Consider the following 18,776-nt stretch of genomic DNA (forward strand, 5'->3'; position numbering starts at 1 on the left):
ATAATTATGATTCGTATTAAATAATATAATGAGATATGATAAAAGTATACCTGTTGATTCAGAGGAACCTGTAAAATAATTAAGCATACTTGCTAGTTGTGTTGGGTTCCTAAAACAAGATGATTTATTAAAGATGAGATGTAATTCAGGATAGAAAAAACACACACAAGAAGGGTGGAAGATTAGGGTTATAAATGTTGTACATGGCTTTCTATTTATAGAGAGAACATTTACAACTTTAGCCCGTGGTGTTTAGTATGTGCAATATAAGTCTCTGTAGTTCCAATCATCTAATGGAAAGCCCTCTAATATGTCTTTAAGAGTAAATATGTCCATCGTCTAGACATAGGGATTTCAGTTATCGTCAATTATCATATCACGAATGATAAACGATCAGTGACGGTCACATTAACGTGGTTCCAACATACCCACCCGATTGCCATCCCTAATCGCAATGCTCCTATAGTTATATTGAAGTCGTATTACATTGGCATGCTTGTTTATGGTATCACGGATGCTAATAAAGATCACAATGTTCTTGATCAACCTCATCTGTTTAACGATGTCATAAATGACACTTCGTCTTTCCATTTGAGGTTAACAAAACTAAAAATGAGGGTATATCTAGTCTGCATTAGTTAAATCATTATTAAAAATAACCTATTGATGCAAAACGCATTTTAGATTTCGGATGCCTCCAATAGTTGGGGGATTTTAAAAGTTCCACACAGAGCTTGGACCTTCAAAAAATAAGAAAATAACATGCATCATATTGTATAACATAATTAAGAAATTGCATGTCTTAATATCGAGAACTTTGATGAATATGAAAGTCCTTCATCTCGTCCGACTGAGTAATCAACTCAAATGAATCTTAAAAATACATGAGAATTATGCAACAGGAACTATGATGAATATGAAAGTCCTACATCTCGTCCGACTAAGCAACGGATTTTTGCGCAATCAACTCAAATGAATCTCGAAAATATATGAGAATTATGCAACAGGATCACATAATGTTAATGTTTGAAAGATAAATGCTTAAAATTAAAGATTACTCGTATTATAAATTGATTCAAATTTTTTGAAAAATAAGTGATTGTAAGTTTGTCACGGATTAAAAGAGTAATGAATGAATACTTTTATACCCCTATATATCGTAAGTTATCAATTCCATGTCACAAATATAAATAAAATTTACTGGTTGGTAAGTCCGTCAAATTGAAATTCAAAAATCAAAATCATCACACGAACTCTTCTCGTATAACTCAATCCTTACCGTCCACGTGTCCACTCTTAACCAATCTCACTCCTCCATTACACATTCCCCTGCCACAATCAGTTGCGGTCAGCTTCAGCCTGCCCGTCCTACACCTCGGTCAGCCTTTCCTACTCTATAAAATTGACACGATAGCATTTCCATTTTCTCACACCAAAAATCAAAACCCCCAATTTTCCGATCACTTTTTTCCGGCAACAAAAACACCCATTTCATGTCTTCCCTCCATTTCTTTGCCGGAGACTAGTTGCCGGAACTCTTAAACCCCTAATTTCAAAAACCCAAATTTCAGCAAAAACCCTAAAAATAATTTTAATGGCATCAGCAATATTATACAATAGTAGTAAAAGTTACCAAAACCCTAATTTCACACCCAATTTTACCCACAGTAACTTTAATTTCACCACTTTTCAAAACCCTAATTTCACCCATTTCAACCACATTTCTCGCCCACCCCACCATTTCCCGCCGCCGGAAAAACCAACAACCCACATTTTCCAACAACCCCACCACCCGCCGCCGCCGGAAAAACCCATTTTCCGACGAGGCACCAAGTCTGACGGCCGTTGTTACATTACTTTCCGTCTTGCCTCTTTCTCTAAAAGAGAACTCAAAGATTTAAAAAAACGGTTAGTCTCCGATCTTCACCGGGTCCGGATCCTCCGTCAGCGGGTCGAGCAGGACTTGACGGTTCCTAAACGTCCGTTACCGTTACCGTTACCGTTACCGAAAGAAACAACAAAGAAACAGAAAGTTACTGTGAAGAAGAATGTGGGGAAAAAGAGCGGTAAAAAGGGTAAAAAATATAATGATGACGTGGCGATGAAAAACTGTAAGCAGATATTGGGGAAATTAATGAAGTCAAAAAATGGGTGGGTTTTTAATAAACCAGTAGATACAGTTGGAATGAAATTATTTGATTATAATCAGATTATAAAAAACCCAATGGATCTTGGTACGATCAAGAAAAAGATCGAAAAGAACGAATACAACAACGATTCTTTCGAGTTTGCGAATGACGTCAGATTGACTTTCAACAATGCAATGTTGTATAATGGAAAAGGGTCTGAAGTTTATGTAATGGCAGAGAGGTTATTGTTGTTATTTGAAGGATTATTTAGTGGTGAAAATGTGAAGAAAAAGTCAAATGAGAAAGTCAATGTGAAAGTCGAAAAGGCGGTTGAGGTCGTTAGAAATGTGGGTGAGAAAATGAATAAGAAGAAGAGGGAGATGACGTGTGAGGAGAAGGAGAAATTGGCGGAGAGTTTGTTGAGTATGGATTTGGAGAATGATGGGATGGATGAGTTGGTGAAGATTTTGAAAGGTAAGGCTTTGGGTTTGAAACGGTTTGGGAACGAGATTGAGCTCGATATCGGGGTCATTGATGACGATACGTTGTGGAAATTGCGTAGTTTTGTTGATGCTAAGAAGAAGATTCTGCAGGCTGATGATGTAAGTATTTGCATTTTGTTGTGTGTATATATATATATGTGTGATATATGTGTTTTGATTGTTTGATTGATGTATTATTGTTATTAGTGTGTAGTTAGTGAACCAAATGAGGTGATGGAAGAGGATGTTGATATAGGGGAGGAAATACAATTGACCAATTATAAAAGTGTGGAGATAGAGAAAGATAGTAGCAGTTCAAGTTCTTCTGAGAGTGATTCTTCATCAAGTGGTATATATATGTACATATATATGCATATATATTATGCTACTAGTCTTTTTGTTATTCATGAATTGATTGTTGCTTGCAGGGTCTAGTTCGGATTGTTCTTCAGGGAGTGGTGGCGAGGAACAGGAGGCGAATTCGACACAGAACAATTAAGGGTGTGAAGGAAGAAGAGACTTTTTTGGGGGTTTTTGCAGTTGTAGCAAGCACATTTGTAAAGGAATTAACAACAATGACTGTTGATGAAACAAGATTTTAGGTTTAATGTTAGAACTTACGACATTCTGATCAGTAAGGTAAGGTAGTTTGGTAGTTTGACAACAAGGAAGTTAAGGTTAAAAAAGGTAGGCGATTCGGACAGAGTTAGAAGAATGTAATCAAATGCAGTTTAGCAGTGATGTATATAGTGAAAGTGAAAGCCTGCTGGTTTTGCTTATGAAAGATTTGTGTTAAGCGATCATGAGTATCATACATAAGGCTGTAAATTGAATTCTACCTGGTTAACTTAAACTAGCAAGAGCATACAATCATATAGTAACATCAAGTGTCCAATATACAAGAATGGCAACGTCCGTTCTAGTAATACGAAGAGCATGAATGTAAGAGCAATTGTGTTATCAAGCCTCCCAAGTCTAGGTGTATCCTTTTTCTAGAATCTATACTTGATATCAGGATTATATGCAGTTACAGAACCCTATTGGCAAGCACGACGGGCAAATTATTGGTCGACAAAGAGATAACATGTTGATCACTTAATATTCCGAAGCACCCCTTTTCCATTCATAGAGAGATCCAGTCGTCAAAATCAATAAAACGGCCATCCTATGCAAATGAAAACTATAATTTGTTTGATCTCAGCATAAATTATCAAGTTCCTAATACATGAATCTCATATGGATATATTTTTGTTCAACCTATACGTTGTACAAACAGAAATCAAATCAAATGATCTGATACAGAATAGAATTGAACGGATAACCTTCAGTATGCCTCCAAATGATCTGATACAGAATCAAATGATCTGATACACAGAATTGATCTGGTCTAACATATGCCTCCAATTGATAATTTTACTTTTGAGTTTTGACCTGTTCAAAACCATACAACCACCACTCCCCAACCGTTACCCAATCCCAACAAAGGAAGAAACAATCATACAGGAATACAAGATCACAGAGATCCATGGTAATTTGGTAAAGTTAACACAGATGAATCAATATGCAGTAGATAAACTCAAGCAAAAGGGAATATCAATAAATTAGATTTGCCGCAAAAGAATGTAATCTTACCATACTTTTCTGTAATGAGGCTCTGCTGAAATATGAATTTTTACCATGTTGATGAATCCACCTCTTTTTAAACAAGAGATCATTGTTTTTATATCTTCTTCACTGGATCTCATTGTTAGCCAACCCCTACATCATATCATATGTTTGTGTGAAAAAGAGAGAAATTATGTTACATAAATATAATTGAATATTGGACAAAAGAAAGAGGAGAGTGGGAACAGGAAAACATACTGGAAGAGGAAAGATGCTTTATGTATGGTCCATAAAGTTAGAACAAGATAATCTTTTTTTCTCTCCACTTAAACTTGGGCCAGATGCTAATATCCAAACCAGATGAGCAAACAAATTATGAACCAACTGAGTATTAGTTTTACCATGTTACCTACCAGTCTACCACAGCAAACCATTTTTTACTGCAACCATATACACAACTGCCTCAGCCTGCCTCTACCTTCTTCTTCATTTTTTAAAATATTTTTTTACTTTTTTTATTGTAAGTTATCTTATCATGTACCAATAATAGATATAGATATAAGTTATTGCATTTTAAGACAAGCACATGTAAAATTAACAAACCAGATGTAAAAAAACATCTACTTAACTATTAGATTGAACATAGAGATTAGCTTTTGATTGTGTCGATACTAGTATGCCAACCAGAATTCGAACATGAGACCACTTGTAAGAAGTCCAGTATGTTAACCACTAGGCCACTTTGGACGTAGTTGTTTTTAATGAATATAGATGATAGATTATAGACTATGATAATATTCAAAGTAATTAACTTTCATTACTTGTTGAAATAGTGGACTATAAGTCTGCATTGACAAACTATTCATGTCTAAAATATAAAGATATAAATCAAAGACACAAAAGTATCTTAATTATGCTGTAATAAATTAATTTCTATTAGAGTTTGAGGAACTAAACATGCAAATCTGAATAAAGTTTCGCTTATTACCTATAGTTAGTTTTATCCATCCTCCAAAATGCAAGAAATTTATCCAAAAACCTGTTACAGAACAAGTTAGAAGACAACATCCTATTAGCTTCCATTTCACTAAGTACAAAAATACCTCAATGTAATCATAGAGCAGATATATGATATTCCTTGACAACTACATCAAAAATTGACATGTTCACCTTCTTTTGTTTGTATTTCTAGAAACGATATCCCAATTAACCGAGAAAGACATAGAATCGGTTAAAATGACGCTGTCTAGAATATTCTTTCAGCCTACAGATTTTGTCAAATAATGTTAGTTTTAATACCAATAATGCACTGTCACAGCAGTTTAGGATACTACGGGTAATTGGCTATAGTAATTTTTAAGAAAGTAACAAAAATAGACGATGAAGGAAACAAGAGAATCATTTTCATCACAATCAATGGATCCAATATTTTAGATAGAAACGGAGAGAACAAAGCAACCTTGGTAGTCTCCTATGTATTCTATTCAAAAAACCAACTGTGAAAAAGGTCTTTTTAATTCCTTCTTCAACTTCATCCTCACAAAACTGTCTAAAAGAGATTTGTATCAAAATTTTGAAGAAATTGTATTGCGGTTAAAGCTGAATCTGTCATAATGGGTCATAGTAATAAGGCCACCCGCCCTGACATGGTGATTGACATAGGAAAGCCCATGAATTTTATGGGTGGGTTAGAGTTTACGGATCTAACGTATACAGTGATGAAAAAGAAGAAAAATGATGAAGGAAAATGGGTTAAACACGAAGCGGATTTGTTGAGCAGGATTACAGGTTATGCACCAAAAGGGAGTATCACTGCAGTTATGGGTCCTAGTGGTGCTGGAAAATCTACTCTCTTGGATGGGCTAGCAGGACGGATCGCTAGTGGCAGCCTCAAAGGGAAGGTGTCCTTGGATGGGACTGAGATGAGCCCAAGTTTGATCAAGAGAACTTCAGCTTACATTATGCAGGATGATAGACTCTTCCCGATGTTAACAGTTTATGAAACTTTGATGTTTGCTGCTGATTTTCGATTAGGGTCTATCCCAAGGGCTGATAAGAGGCAACGAGTAGAGACAATGATTGAGCAACTCGGGTTATCTGTAAGATTCTAAGCATATACTTTTCAAAACTTCCTTTCAAGATTATACATTTATACTTACTATATCCTGTCCATATTTTCAACTTCAGTGGTGTCAAAATATGTTTTCAATGCATGATTCCTTCTAAATCACCTTTTAAAGAAAATAAGATTATTATTGAAGTAATTTAATTCTGAAACCATATCTGACATGATAATTTTTTATTTATACGACAAAAACTTCTGCACAAAAAGAGTTATTGGTTAATACAAGCGATACCACCCGTACCAACCAAAAAGTTGCCCATTTAGCTTGTTACGACTCGCCTAACCACCCATTTTGACACCACTACTTTTATTAGAGACAAATGGAGACTTAAGGCTCAGTTGTTTTGACTGTAGACAGCGAGGAATACGTTTATTGGTGATGAAGGGACTCGAGGTGTTTCAGGAGGGGAACGTCGTAGAGTATCAATAGGTGTAGATATCATCCATGGACCATCACTGCTTTTTCTAGATGAACCCACTTCAGGTTTGGACTCCACTAGTGCTCAGAGCGTGATCGAAAAGGTTCACGATATTGCCCGAACAGGAAGCACTGTGGTTCTCACCATCCACCAACCATCCCACCGAATCCAACTTCTACTTGACCACCTCATTATATTGGCCCGTGGTCAGCTCATGTACCAAGGATCCCCGAAAGATGTCGGGCTGCATCTGACCCGTATGGGTCGGAAGCTTCCTAAAGGGGAGAACCCGATTGAGTTTCTAATCGATGTGATACAACAGTATGATCAATCCGAATATGGAGTAGATGCATTGGCTGAATTTGTTCTTACTGGTATGAAGCCCCCACAACTTTCGGAAAGCGAGATGTCGTTTTCAACCATCCTTCCTTCTCCAACCCCACCTCCTCGCCGGGACAAACAGGGCCATGATCAAAGTACCTCAGGGAAACGGCTTCACTTGCAAACTGCAGGCCGGGCAGATCAAGAAAAGGACTTTGATCATAGTGTGAGAAGCCCATGGAATAATTCAAAGTCATGGAGTCAGAGTGGAATTCTGCAGTCCGTTAAACTCACTGCTACTAGTAAAAGAACCCCGCATTCTACAAGGTAAACTACCATGGCAATGAATCAATAGGTTAAAGGGTAAATTGCATTACTGCCTTTGGTCTGATTTACATTCTGCGTAGTAATATTTGGTTTGGGATAATGATAAATCCTCCCTTAGAATCCTGCTCAAAATCCTCTTAACAATGCCATCATGACACTTGATAAAATCAAAGAACAAGATTAGGAGAAGGAATTAGTGGATTACACTTGGTATATAATTATGGCATTAGTAGGATTATTAAGAGGATATGTTAAGGAGATTTATTAGTTTCCATTTGTTATTACTTGCAGAAAATAACTGACTTTAAAAATGATGATGTGAAATTCGATGTGTGTGTAACTGTTAAAATCTGACAGAAGTTAGTAGATTTTATATGTAACTTTCCCTATAACTTGAGTCAATTAATCCTTACAACTTCTGGGCCTTGACTCTATGTTTCTTTTTCTTACAGTGCATCCCCTGGATACTACACATATTCGAGCGATATTATAGTAGGAACCCCGACTCCACACAGTAGTGATTACACGGTCAATGAAGATGACTATCTCACCCCCAACAATGCACCAAATGCTGCGAAATACAACCATTTGGGTCCTAAATTTGCAAACTCTTTCATAGGAGAAACATGGGTTCTGATGCGTAGAAACTTTATAAATATCAGAAGAACCCCTGAGTTGTTTATGTCACGACTTGTGGTGTTGACCATCATGGGGTTCATGATGGCCACCTTGTTTCTTAAACCTGATAAGACCATGCAAGGCATAACTAACCGACTCAGCTTTTTCATCTTCACAGTTTGTCTATTCTTCTTCTCTTCCAATGATGCGGTTCCTGCTTTCATTCAAGAACGATTCATATTTGTACGAGAAACATCTCATAACGCGTATCGAGCCTCTTCTTACACCATTTCTGGTCTAATTACCTATTTACCCTTTCTCTTACTCCAGGCTGCAGTGTATGCCGGTATCACTTGGTTTGCCCTAACGCTAGAAGGCCCTTTCATTTATTTTTTGATCATGCTCTATGTTTCACTACTCACTACAAATTCGTTTGTTGTGTTTGTGAGTTCAGTTGTTCCCAACTACATTCTCGGGTATGCTGCTGTTATTGCTTTTACCGCTCTATTTTTCTTGTTTTGTGGGTATTTTTTGAACAGCCATGATATTCCGCCTTACTGGAGCTGGATGAATAAGGTTTCAACCATGACGTACCCCTACGAAGGGCTTTTGATAAATGAGTACCAGAGGACTGAAATTTTTGGTCAGACTCTTATAGGGACAAATGTGACTGGAATTGACATTCTACAATCACTGCATATTTATCGTGAAAAAAATCCAAAATGGACCAAGATTTACATAATGTTGGGATGGGCGGTACTATATAGGATCTTGTTTTATATCGTTCTTCGTTTTGCCTCCAAGAACCAGAGAACATAAGTCTTAAACGAAATGGTGATTCTCCGTTAGATGTTTTAGTGATAATAAGAATTGTTCAGAAACAGGGAAATTTTAGCTTGGATGAACTCTATATTGTTGTAGATTATATTTATTGATCTTGTATATGCAAGATATGTATGAATTATGAAGTTCATAATAGTGAGTAGCTTAGATTTAAATGGAATTACAGAAGCATATGCAAACTACATGTGTAACGAAGTTTACGCCTGGATCATCAAGAAAATTTTATAACGTAGATCTTGGTATATATAATGAGAATGAAATTAGAAAAAATGGAACAATTCATGAAAAACCCGTTCAATTTGAATAGTGATGTGTAAACACCAGTAAACCTAAAATTCTAAGCAAACACATATAAAGCATGATCATGAATTATAACAGAAGTTTATGTTCAAAATTTAGGGGTCTGAAACGCAAAAAAGTAAATCCAATGTAACCTAAATTTCATATTTGAGCTGGTCTGCCTAATTGAACGTAAGTAGAATTAAAGAGCAAATAATAAAATATTAAAATCACGCAATCATATCAAAGACATAAATGTCAAAATAACAATCGATCGATCATACCTTTTGGAGGCCATGTCACTAAGGGAAACAAGAAAAGGCAGAGGAGGTAGGCCACTGAGATTTCCAATGATGAGGCTAGATGTTCCAACTGCATATGGTAGTCGTTTGTCACAGAGACGACTCATGTCAAGAGTTGTAATTTTTGTGTATACGTACTCTTAACTTCAGTTCTAAGAGCATCAAATCTTATAAATTTAATACCTGAAACCAAACTGAAAATCCCCAAGACCACGAAGTGTGGTTCTAGTCGATTCTCATCATCTCCATTTCTATAATGTTTGAAGTCTTTACATAATGTGGTCCATAGTTTTTGTTTGTCTCCAAATATTACTGCATAAATTATTTTTGCAACTGATCCATGAGGTCCTTTTACAATTATAGTTTCTGTTTATCAAACTTGAATACATTCCCTTCTAAAGAATTTTAAGTCAGTCTTAAGCTACAGCATGGGCTTGTTTTTTTTTTTTTTTTTTCCGCTGACGGAGATAGTACCATTTCTATAGATGACTAATATCCCATGACTCCATGAGGTCTTTGACAAAAATATAGTTAGCTACAGATTCAGCAACTTGAACCTCGAGACTTTCCAGAGCATATGAAGAAAGTTCAAATCTTACAGAAAAAACAATATATTGTTCTGACTTCAGATCTATTTGCTCCAGTATTCCTACTGAAAGCAGAGTTCAGTAATTAATGTTCATGTGGTTGTCTGTAACAGGCCGTTGTGCCTGAGCAGTGGTTCTGGAGAAGGCTCACGACCTCGAAATTCAATAAAAACCTGCATTTTAATAAGCTGACATGGAATTAAATCTTCATTTATTCTCTATATCACATACAAAGGATTATGGGACCTAGAGAAGTGAAGGATTATACAGCCAATATGAAACATCTAACCTCTAATGGATCTTTTCCGCCTCCAAGAGCAAGTACAGTTTCTCGGAACCTGTATCCCGTGTCTCTCAATGCCTGTCAAGAAATGATGTAATATCAATACATAATGAACTTTTAACTTTTCAATACATAGTGAATTACTCACGGACAGTAAGAAATAACTGTTGCAAATACAAACAAACAAATGCATACCTTATCATCATTTAATCCAGCATCCTCAAACGCTGAGAAAGCATCTGCAGATAACACTTCTGCCCACTGTAAAGCAGAAATCCACAATCACAGCCAATTGGCAGACAATAAACACTAACAAAACAAACAAAGAAAAACGGAGTAATAAGAAGGAATACCTTGTAACTGTAATATCCAGCAGCATATCCACCTATTATCCGCCATCACGGCAGAGAAAGAATGATAAATATGAAGAGCTATGATGCATATATCAAAAACGATAGAGAAATGACCATGAAGAACCAACCTGCAAATATATGGCTAAAACCACAAAGGAACCTGTCCTCTGGAAGTGGTGGAATCAACTGAGTTTTTTTACCGACCCTTTGGTCAACATCATAGATAGATTCAGGTCCACTGGGCACATAAGTACTATGTAGCTCCAAGTCAAGGCTTGCAAACTTGAGCTACAAAACAATATATAAAATTTATGTAAAAGCCACCCAATGCATCTTCGCATGTCATAAATGCTATACTGACCTGGCGAAGACTCATAGTACCAGCACGAAAAGTCCTGGCAGCAAGAAGCTTCTGATATATGTCTTCAGGAAGACATTCTCCAGTTTCATAGTGTTTCGCAATACTCATAAGGGTATCCCTGTAACGACCATTAAAGGACTTAATTTAAGTGTCATGAATTGGTATGAGTTAAAGCATCAAAGTTCAGATAAAAGATTAGTTGAGGTGATTTGTTAAGTACTCAAAGTTTCAACAGGAAATACCTATGGTAGCACCAATTTTCCATGAATTGTGAAGGTAATTCAACAGCATCCCACTCTATGCCTCGTATACCAGCAACAAGTCCCTCGTCTTGTTTTGTTAGCATATGTTGAAGTGCATGACCAAACTCGTGGAATACAGTCTCCACCTGGAGGGACCAAATATTACCAAAAAGAAGAACGTATATGTTTCACTATATAAAAAAACTGTTTTATAAATATAGCTACATTCATACCTCACGAAAAGTCATCAAGCTTGGCTTGTTTCCAACAGGTGGCATTTGATTGCATACCATATGGGCAACAGGTAGCCTAACAGGGGTCTTGTCATCAGAAAATACACGAGTTCGTGAAAAAACTTCACCCATCCATGCACCCCCTCGTTTTTCAGATGGACGGGAATATGGATCAAAATAAAAATATGAAATAGGTTCGCCTGATGAATCCTTGATGCAGTAAAATTTCACATCACTGTTCCAGACCTACATGATAGCAGAATCTGAGAAGCAAGTCATCTAGGAGAAATAAAAGAAATTAGTTATCTTACAGGTGCTAAACCATCAGCTGGTACAACATCAATGTCAAATAGCATCTTCACAAGGTTGAAAAGGCCATCCATAACTTTAGGCAACGAAAAGTAAGGTCGTAACTCTTCCTGTATGATGCACACAAAAAGCAGTTGAGATTTTGTCAACTTCTTGTACTATAGTGACAAATTAACACATTCACAAAAGGTTATATTCATTCAAACAAACACAGAACTGAGCATAAGTCCTTTGGATGAGCTCTTTTAGAAAGATGCAACAATCTCTTATTGCATCATAATAAATAGGAACCAATTATTGAAACTTATATTAGTTCATATGAGGGATATAAGAAAGAGAGAGAGAACCTCATTTATCTCATATTTTGATTCCCGTAGCCTCTCACTCCAAAAGGTAATATCCCAGTGTGCCAGCTCATCACCTTCAGGAGCCCCTTGACTTCTAGCAAATTGCTTTAGCTCTTCCATATCTATGATATGCATGATCACAAAAGGGCTCACAGATCTTTTTTGAGACTAAAAAGATATTTATTTTTAAAAGAACTTGAATAACCAATGAAAGTCAATTCACGAATTTGGAAAAAATTAAAATGCTAACTGTATAGAATATTCTTATAAAATGCATTAACTGATGTCATATATTGGAAAAATACCTTGAACTGCAGCATTCCAAGATGCACTCCTCAGCTTTTCAAGAAGCTCTTGTGCTTTACCAACTGTAGCCATCTTGGTAGCCATGCTTAACTGATGATTAAATTTCTCATAAAGTATTAATAAAAATAAAACCTATCAAAGTACAAAGCTTGTATCAATAGAAACTAAAATGTTGAAGAGCAAAAAACTTAAACCTCTGCATAGTTATTATAACCAAGAAGCTTAGCTTTTGCCAGCCTAAGCTTTAGAATTTCGTCAATTATTGGGGTATTATCTAGCTCTCCGCTTGAAGCACGAGTTATGAAAGCTCGGTAAATTTCCTCCCTCAAAGCCCGATTTTTAGCATGTTGCATAACAGACATAAAGCTTGGCCCATCCAATGTAATCATCCATGGCCCATTTTCTGCAGTGGCATCTTCATAACCCTGGATATGCATAAATAATTAATTTCTACTCATTAAGTAACAAGTGAACACAAGTAATTAGTTTTCTCCAGGAACCTTAGATGAGGCTATTTGTGCAGCCAATCCAAGAGCGGTAGCCGGCAAACCTTCAATTTCCTTCTTATCGGTTATCAACTTTTCGAACTTCTTAGTGGCATCCAAAACATTTTCCCCAAATCTTTTAGAAAGTTTTGCCAACTCCTGGAATCAAGTCAAAAATCATAATGAATGCTAAACATTAGATATATTAACTATGTTAAAACATTCAATTCATTTTTGTAATCAAACTAGATACAGGGTCATGATTTTAATCAAGAATGACGTACTTGCAAGTTGCTACAACTAATCTGAATATAGTTGTATGAATGAAGACCAAGCAACAATCATAATCATTCGTTATATCTACAATGTGAAAACAATGATGGTTATCCTAATTAACATCACATTTACTTTTCCGTCTTATGGATGTTTGGTGTACAAATACCATTATATTTACACGTCATAGTCACCACAGTTATATTGGTCTACTGGATAATGTTTTAAAGAGGTGATTCAGGTGAACATGGTAAACTACATAGAGGTGAAAAATAAAAGAAGCTAAATGTATGAACTGATTGACATTAAAATTAAACCAGCAAAGTAAATTCGATTCTGATTACCCCAAATAGCATACCTGTTGAATTTTATTGAACTCTTCTCTTTCATTATCTTCAAGTGAGATACCACTAAGAACAGCATCCTTTATTGATGCTGCACGTGTAAACGAGTTGCAGAGATATGTCAAAGTATGCTCAGATACTTATGGGATAAATAGATGATACAAAATATTTCATAAAATCGAGAGGCATTGAATCATCTTTACACCAAACATTACCAGAATGCAAACACAACAGAAACGGTTTTGCTAATATTCTGGAAACTCCTTAAAAAATGCCCAAATTTCCTAGATCAGATAGGCAACCTATTGGGATTTGAAATTAAGATTGATGCCCCTGCCCCACTCTGCCACTTATATGTCTTTGATGTTCTATACTAGTCAAGATGCAGAGTAAGACTACATTACTGCAAGCACTTCAATATATCAAACAGGATATACCCTTCTAGGAGATATCTACGAACTTTCTGTGTCTTTTTAACAACTAGGAGATATCCACAAACATTTCATTTCTTTTTAACAACATAAGAGTCTATAAGCGCGACTTATCATTACAGAATTCTCAAAGTCATTACACATTCACCAAATGCAAAACAGAAAGGAAATGTAGATGAATATCAAAATGATATCGTGCAAAACTTTTCCATGTCAAGATCAGATAGCATAAGTACAACATACATAATGATAAGATTCAGGAAAAAAAATCTATCAGTTGTCAAAACCACAAAACCTTAGCAACAAGTATAAGAAACAAACAAGTAATCTTTATAGAACTCCAGAATGTCAAGATATATACTTACATTCAACTATACGCTTACGAGCATCACTTAGTGTTGCAAAGTCTGGTGATTCCTTTATAGCCTTGAAAGCATTATAAATCGGTTTACTTTGATCCACCTTCAACCCAAATGTGATTCTCTCAGGCTGCAAACAAATTTGAGTAACAAACGAACATCATATATACTGTCACAGATTAACGAACGAATATAATTATATATGTGTGTATATGTATATATGAAAAAATACCTGAACATCTGCGATGGCAGAACGAAGCTCGGGATTATCCTTAACAGCTTTGAGATGATTAACAGCTCCCCAAACAACACTCAACCTATCAACTATCCTCTCTAACGGCTCAACTAATTTCGTCCACGACGGCTCAACCGTCTTCTCTAGTTCCCCCAATTCATCCTCCTACGAATACACTTATTTCATTATATACTATGGGGAAGGGAATATGAGGCTGTTAGGCATCTAAGTTGGATGAAAAACTTCTCACATGCCTTTTTTTTAAACCATAAAAATCATGTGTGCCAAACATTTATTCAAAATATTAAAAAATTAGTATGCGAGGGATTTTTCACCCAAGTTGGGTGCATAATAGCCCCTTTTCTCATATACATATAAACAATCATTCCTTAATATTATAAATAGTTCAAGTCATTTTATATATATATACATATACATATATGTGTGTGTGTGTATATATATATATATATGCTTACTAGTTGGTTGAGTAAGGAACGCAAGCCAGGGCGGACATGAGAAGCATCAATAACATCAAAGGGAGGGAAATCAAAGTCATGTAATAAAGGATTGTTTTGGATTGTGTTTGAGTCGTCGGGAGAAAAGGCGGAGATACGGCGGAGGAAGAGTTTAGTGCGACGCGGAGGAGATGGACGGAGGTGGCGGAAATGGACGGATGGCCGGAAAGAAGATAGAATAAGTTTAGAGGGAGTTGAAGAGAGTAAGGGATGATGAATTAGAGATGTGCGTGTGGCCATGGATGATGTGGCCATCATCTTCACTTTAAATTTGAATGAATGTACTTGCAAAATAAATACTCGTACTGTATTTATGTGTTTTCTCTTTGTGTTGTTTTGGGTGATTGCGGCACGTAAATAAAATGATCGTTGTCACGGTGACGACTATATCAGTCTAAAAAATCATCAAAAACGTTTTGTATCGACTATCAAGTTACATAAGCTGTAAACGAACCGAGTCAATCTCGATCTTAGCAGTGTTCGTGCTTGATCTCGTTTGAGCTTTGGTATTAAATCTCGACCTCGGCTTGTGATGTATTAAGAAAGTTCCAGCTCGACTCGAGATCGGCCTCGGCTCGTGTGTCAAAAAAAAAGATAAACGAAATCGAGTTTGGCTCAAGCTCAGTAAGTGATCAAAATTAAACTCGATAATTAGAAGCTCGTAAAAAAGGATCGTTTAGACTCGGTTCGTTAAGTATTTGAAACGCCCGAATAATATAATATGTAAGTATATATATAATTATATTATTATATTACTTATGAAAACTCGTTTATGCTTGCGAGCTTAATAGAATTGTGTATTCGAGATTCGAGCTCAGACTCGATTAGTAAACAAGTCAATAGTTAAGTTTGAATTCAACTCGAGCTCGTTTAGGTTCCGCTCGAAACGACCTTTTTACGAATCAAATTCGAATAGCTCGCGAGCAGGCTTGACTCATTTACACTCCTAATTAGGTATCTAATTTTACATTTTAATGTGTTCTACGTAATTACATATTTATCTTCATACGTTGATTTCATTCTGATGGGAAATAAACACCACAACGGTAAACACAAATACGAAAATAACCCCTTTGTTTGACAACCTTTCCCAACCCGTGTGAACCTAAGATGAAACTAACAAATAAAGTACACTAAATGCAATCAAATTAGCCCTTAATGGAAACGAGATCAGCAAACAATAGCACACATAAGCACAATAACTTTTAGCGTGGAAAACCTCTCAAAGTGAGAGTAAAAACCACAGGACCCTTAGGCCGCTTAAAATCCACTATCACCAATAATAGAGCAATACAATCAGACATTCCCTGGATACACTAGAGGCATACAACAATCATCATACACTTGGAATAAAGCATCAAGATGTATGGAAATAAAACAAAGACGAAAGAAAAACAATATCACCAGTTTTTTTGCTCTCCATTCCAGTCACTATAATTCGAACTTCAAACATCTTAGGATGAATTCAACGGTCCAAAATGTTGGCCCAAATGTTGTGAAGCTGCTGTCTAAAAATGGGTACCATCCAACGGTTCAATCTATCGAGATCTTCAGTTTTCTAGGTTGCTATAGGGAACAACGGGAATGAAGGGTTTCTCTTTTTTAATCTCTCTTTCACTGTCTATTATTGATCTAATGAAGAAGCGGCTGCACCAAAACTTTTTGTAATGTACTTTTCCTTGTGTACATGGGGGGCCATTAAAACTTTTTTATTGATGTGTATTACCAACAAACTCTTAAAATTTGTACATGGTTAACCCAAATCTTTAAAACTGCTTTTTTCTCATACCCAAATCTTCAAAAATTGTTTCTCTCTCTAAAAAGAAAACCCAGAGATAATAAAAAAAAATACCCAGAAAGTTCAAACATCTCGTTGAAAAACTTAAAATCAACATTTTCTCTCTCGTTTCTTCGAACTGAAACTTGAAATTTGTAGCAAAACACTCGAAATCAAATCCACACAAACCCTAACCAACAGAAATACGAAGTATAGTTCGACGGAAAAACTTTGCTTCCGCCGGAAAATGTAATGTCACCAAAAGTTAACATTTCAGACTCTGAACCCTCTTTTTGTAACTTTTCACATGCATAAAGCTGCAAGAATCATGAATAACAAGTAAATAATATAATAACACGAGTAAGAAAAATTAAGTACACGCTCCAAATCTAAAGTTATGTGTTTAATAGATGCCTATGGGGAAGATTTTTTAATCTTAATAACATCCAGTTGCCCATTGACAAGTTCTTAGACCTCTGGAATCGACAATATAAAAATTCTAATGTAAGTTCTTTAATATATATTTGAGTGAAACACACCTTAAGAACCAAAAAACTCTGAAAGATTGCAAAGAAAATGATAAGTTTGTTTCCATCATAAATTTGCAACTATAAAAACTTGGAATTAAACTATTAGTACAAAACTGTTGAATCAAACGCTTTCTACTAAAACATGTATATAATTGTTGGAATTTTTTTAGAAAATCTTTTGTTTTTTTCTCTTGTTTTTAAAATTTTTTTTTTTTTGGGTTTTCATTTCAAAGAGAGAAACAGTTTTGAAGATTTAAGTATGAGAGAGAAACAGTTTTGAAAATTTGGGTCAACCATATATAAAGTTTAAGAGTTTGTTGGTAATATACATCAATAAAAAAAGTTTAATGAGCAACTATATACAAAAAGAAAAATACAATAATCAAGTGATTAAACCCAAACTTCTTAAGCACAAAACTCTTTCATCCAAAGTCTAACAAATACCATCAACTCTAGGTTTGGGCTTATCAAGTGGGTTTTATCTCATGGGCTAAGGAAATCATGGGCTAAGGAAAACCAACATAAACCCAACACATTCATGCACTCTGATTTTTCACCTCTTGTCATATATAATGTGCTTATGAGGCCATGTCGCTTCAAGGTCGCCTTTACCTTCAACTAACTTATAGGATTTCGAATAGTTGTTTGGGTAAGAAACCTTTCTAAGTTTTTAATCATCCAATTAAAATCAATGTTAAAATTTTAAATATAATATATAACCTTTAATTATAATACAAAGGTTGACAATCTCCCAAACCCACTAGTTAGGTTGAGAGATCTGAGTTGGTACATTCTAAAAAAGCAAAATTAAAATTTTAAACAGGAGAGTTTAATTTGGATAAAGAATATGTGAAGTTGGGATCCAACTTTGGGATCAACTTTAGAGAGGTAAGTTGAACAAGAGTTTCAAACTTGATTTTTAATTTTGAATTTGACTTTAATCTAATGATAAAAGTTACTCAAACTTTACATGTAAATTTGAATAATTTTAGAAGATCTCTTACCGTTTAGTTTAGCCTGAACTTCGCGTCTAATATCCTCTCATTATTTTTGTCATGAAAGCCAACATAATAAATGAATATAAATGAATGAATAAACATCTTTACAGAGAAATAATAAATATCTGAAGAACTCGCATAGAAATGTTTAGTTCTTTTAGAATTTATAAATAAATCTTGTACTTAACCAATAATATGTTATGATACATATAACAAAAGATTGTTATAGGGCAAATGATCCAAAGTACAGAGGTGTTCGGTGCAAAAAGGCTGCTATTATTATTATTATTATTATTATTATTATTATTATTATTATTATTATTATTATTATTATTATTATTATTATTTATTTATTTAT

At 35.3% G+C, this 18,776-nt stretch overlaps 3 protein-coding genes and 1 long non-coding RNA gene across 5 annotated transcripts; 2 read left to right on the top strand and 2 right to left on the bottom strand.

The window, feature by feature from the left end:
• Positions 1 to 1,446: 1,446 nt before the first annotated feature.
• Positions 1,447 to 3,464, top strand: LOC122578366 (transcription factor GTE7-like). Its single transcript, XM_043750315.1, has 3 exons — positions 1,447 to 2,731; positions 2,819 to 2,960; positions 3,040 to 3,464. Exons 1-3 carry the CDS (start codon positions 1,595 to 1,597, stop codon positions 3,108 to 3,110), a joined length of 1,350 nt encoding a protein of 449 aa, XP_043606250.1. The 5' UTR covers positions 1,447 to 1,594; the 3' UTR covers positions 3,111 to 3,464.
• Positions 3,436 to 4,468, bottom strand: LOC122578367. The gene is made up of 2 exons (XR_006320504.1): positions 4,244 to 4,468; positions 3,436 to 3,776 (listed from the first exon to the last, which is right to left on the bottom strand). It is a non-coding gene; the product is annotated as an uncharacterized LOC122578367 (long non-coding RNA).
• A 1,361-nt stretch (positions 4,469 to 5,829) lies between these two features.
• On the top strand, positions 5,830 to 8,845 carry LOC122610142 (ABC transporter G family member STR2-like). Its single transcript, XM_043783135.1, has 3 exons — positions 5,830 to 6,315; positions 6,696 to 7,408; positions 7,861 to 8,845. Exons 1-3 carry the CDS (start codon positions 5,830 to 5,832, stop codon positions 8,843 to 8,845), a joined length of 2,184 nt encoding a protein of 727 aa, XP_043639070.1.
• Positions 8,846 to 9,404: 559 nt separating this feature from the next.
• On the bottom strand, positions 9,405 to 15,431 carry LOC122611365 (probable cytosolic oligopeptidase A). Of its 2 annotated transcripts, XR_006325505.1 has the most exons (18): positions 15,075 to 15,431; positions 14,596 to 14,763; positions 14,370 to 14,493; positions 13,588 to 13,664; positions 12,972 to 13,115; positions 12,666 to 12,896; positions 12,471 to 12,561; positions 12,166 to 12,287; positions 11,821 to 11,928; positions 11,510 to 11,755; positions 11,277 to 11,422; positions 11,035 to 11,152; positions 10,802 to 10,961; positions 10,674 to 10,705; positions 10,516 to 10,581; positions 10,327 to 10,398; positions 9,634 to 10,210; positions 9,405 to 9,520 (listed from the first exon to the last, which is right to left on the bottom strand). XR_006325505.1 is itself a non-coding variant. In XM_043784388.1 (17 exons), the coding sequence occupies exons 1-17, from the start codon at positions 15,369 to 15,371 to the stop codon at positions 10,130 to 10,132; spliced, it is 2,283 nt and encodes a 760-aa protein (XP_043640323.1). In that variant the 5' UTR covers positions 15,372 to 15,431; the 3' UTR covers positions 9,631 to 10,129. The 2 variants fall into 2 exon arrangements, 1 of the variants encoding a protein (XP_043640323.1); XM_043784388.1 differs by lacking the exon at positions 9,405 to 9,520 and having other exon boundaries at positions 9,631 to 10,210.
• Between the last annotated feature and the right edge of the window lie 3,345 nt (positions 15,432 to 18,776).

Source organism: Erigeron canadensis, chromosome 8, assembly GCF_010389155.1.
Source record: "Erigeron canadensis isolate Cc75 chromosome 8, C_canadensis_v1, whole genome shotgun sequence".
In the NCBI taxonomy this organism is placed as follows: Eukaryota; Viridiplantae; Streptophyta; class Magnoliopsida; order Asterales; family Asteraceae; genus Erigeron; species Erigeron canadensis.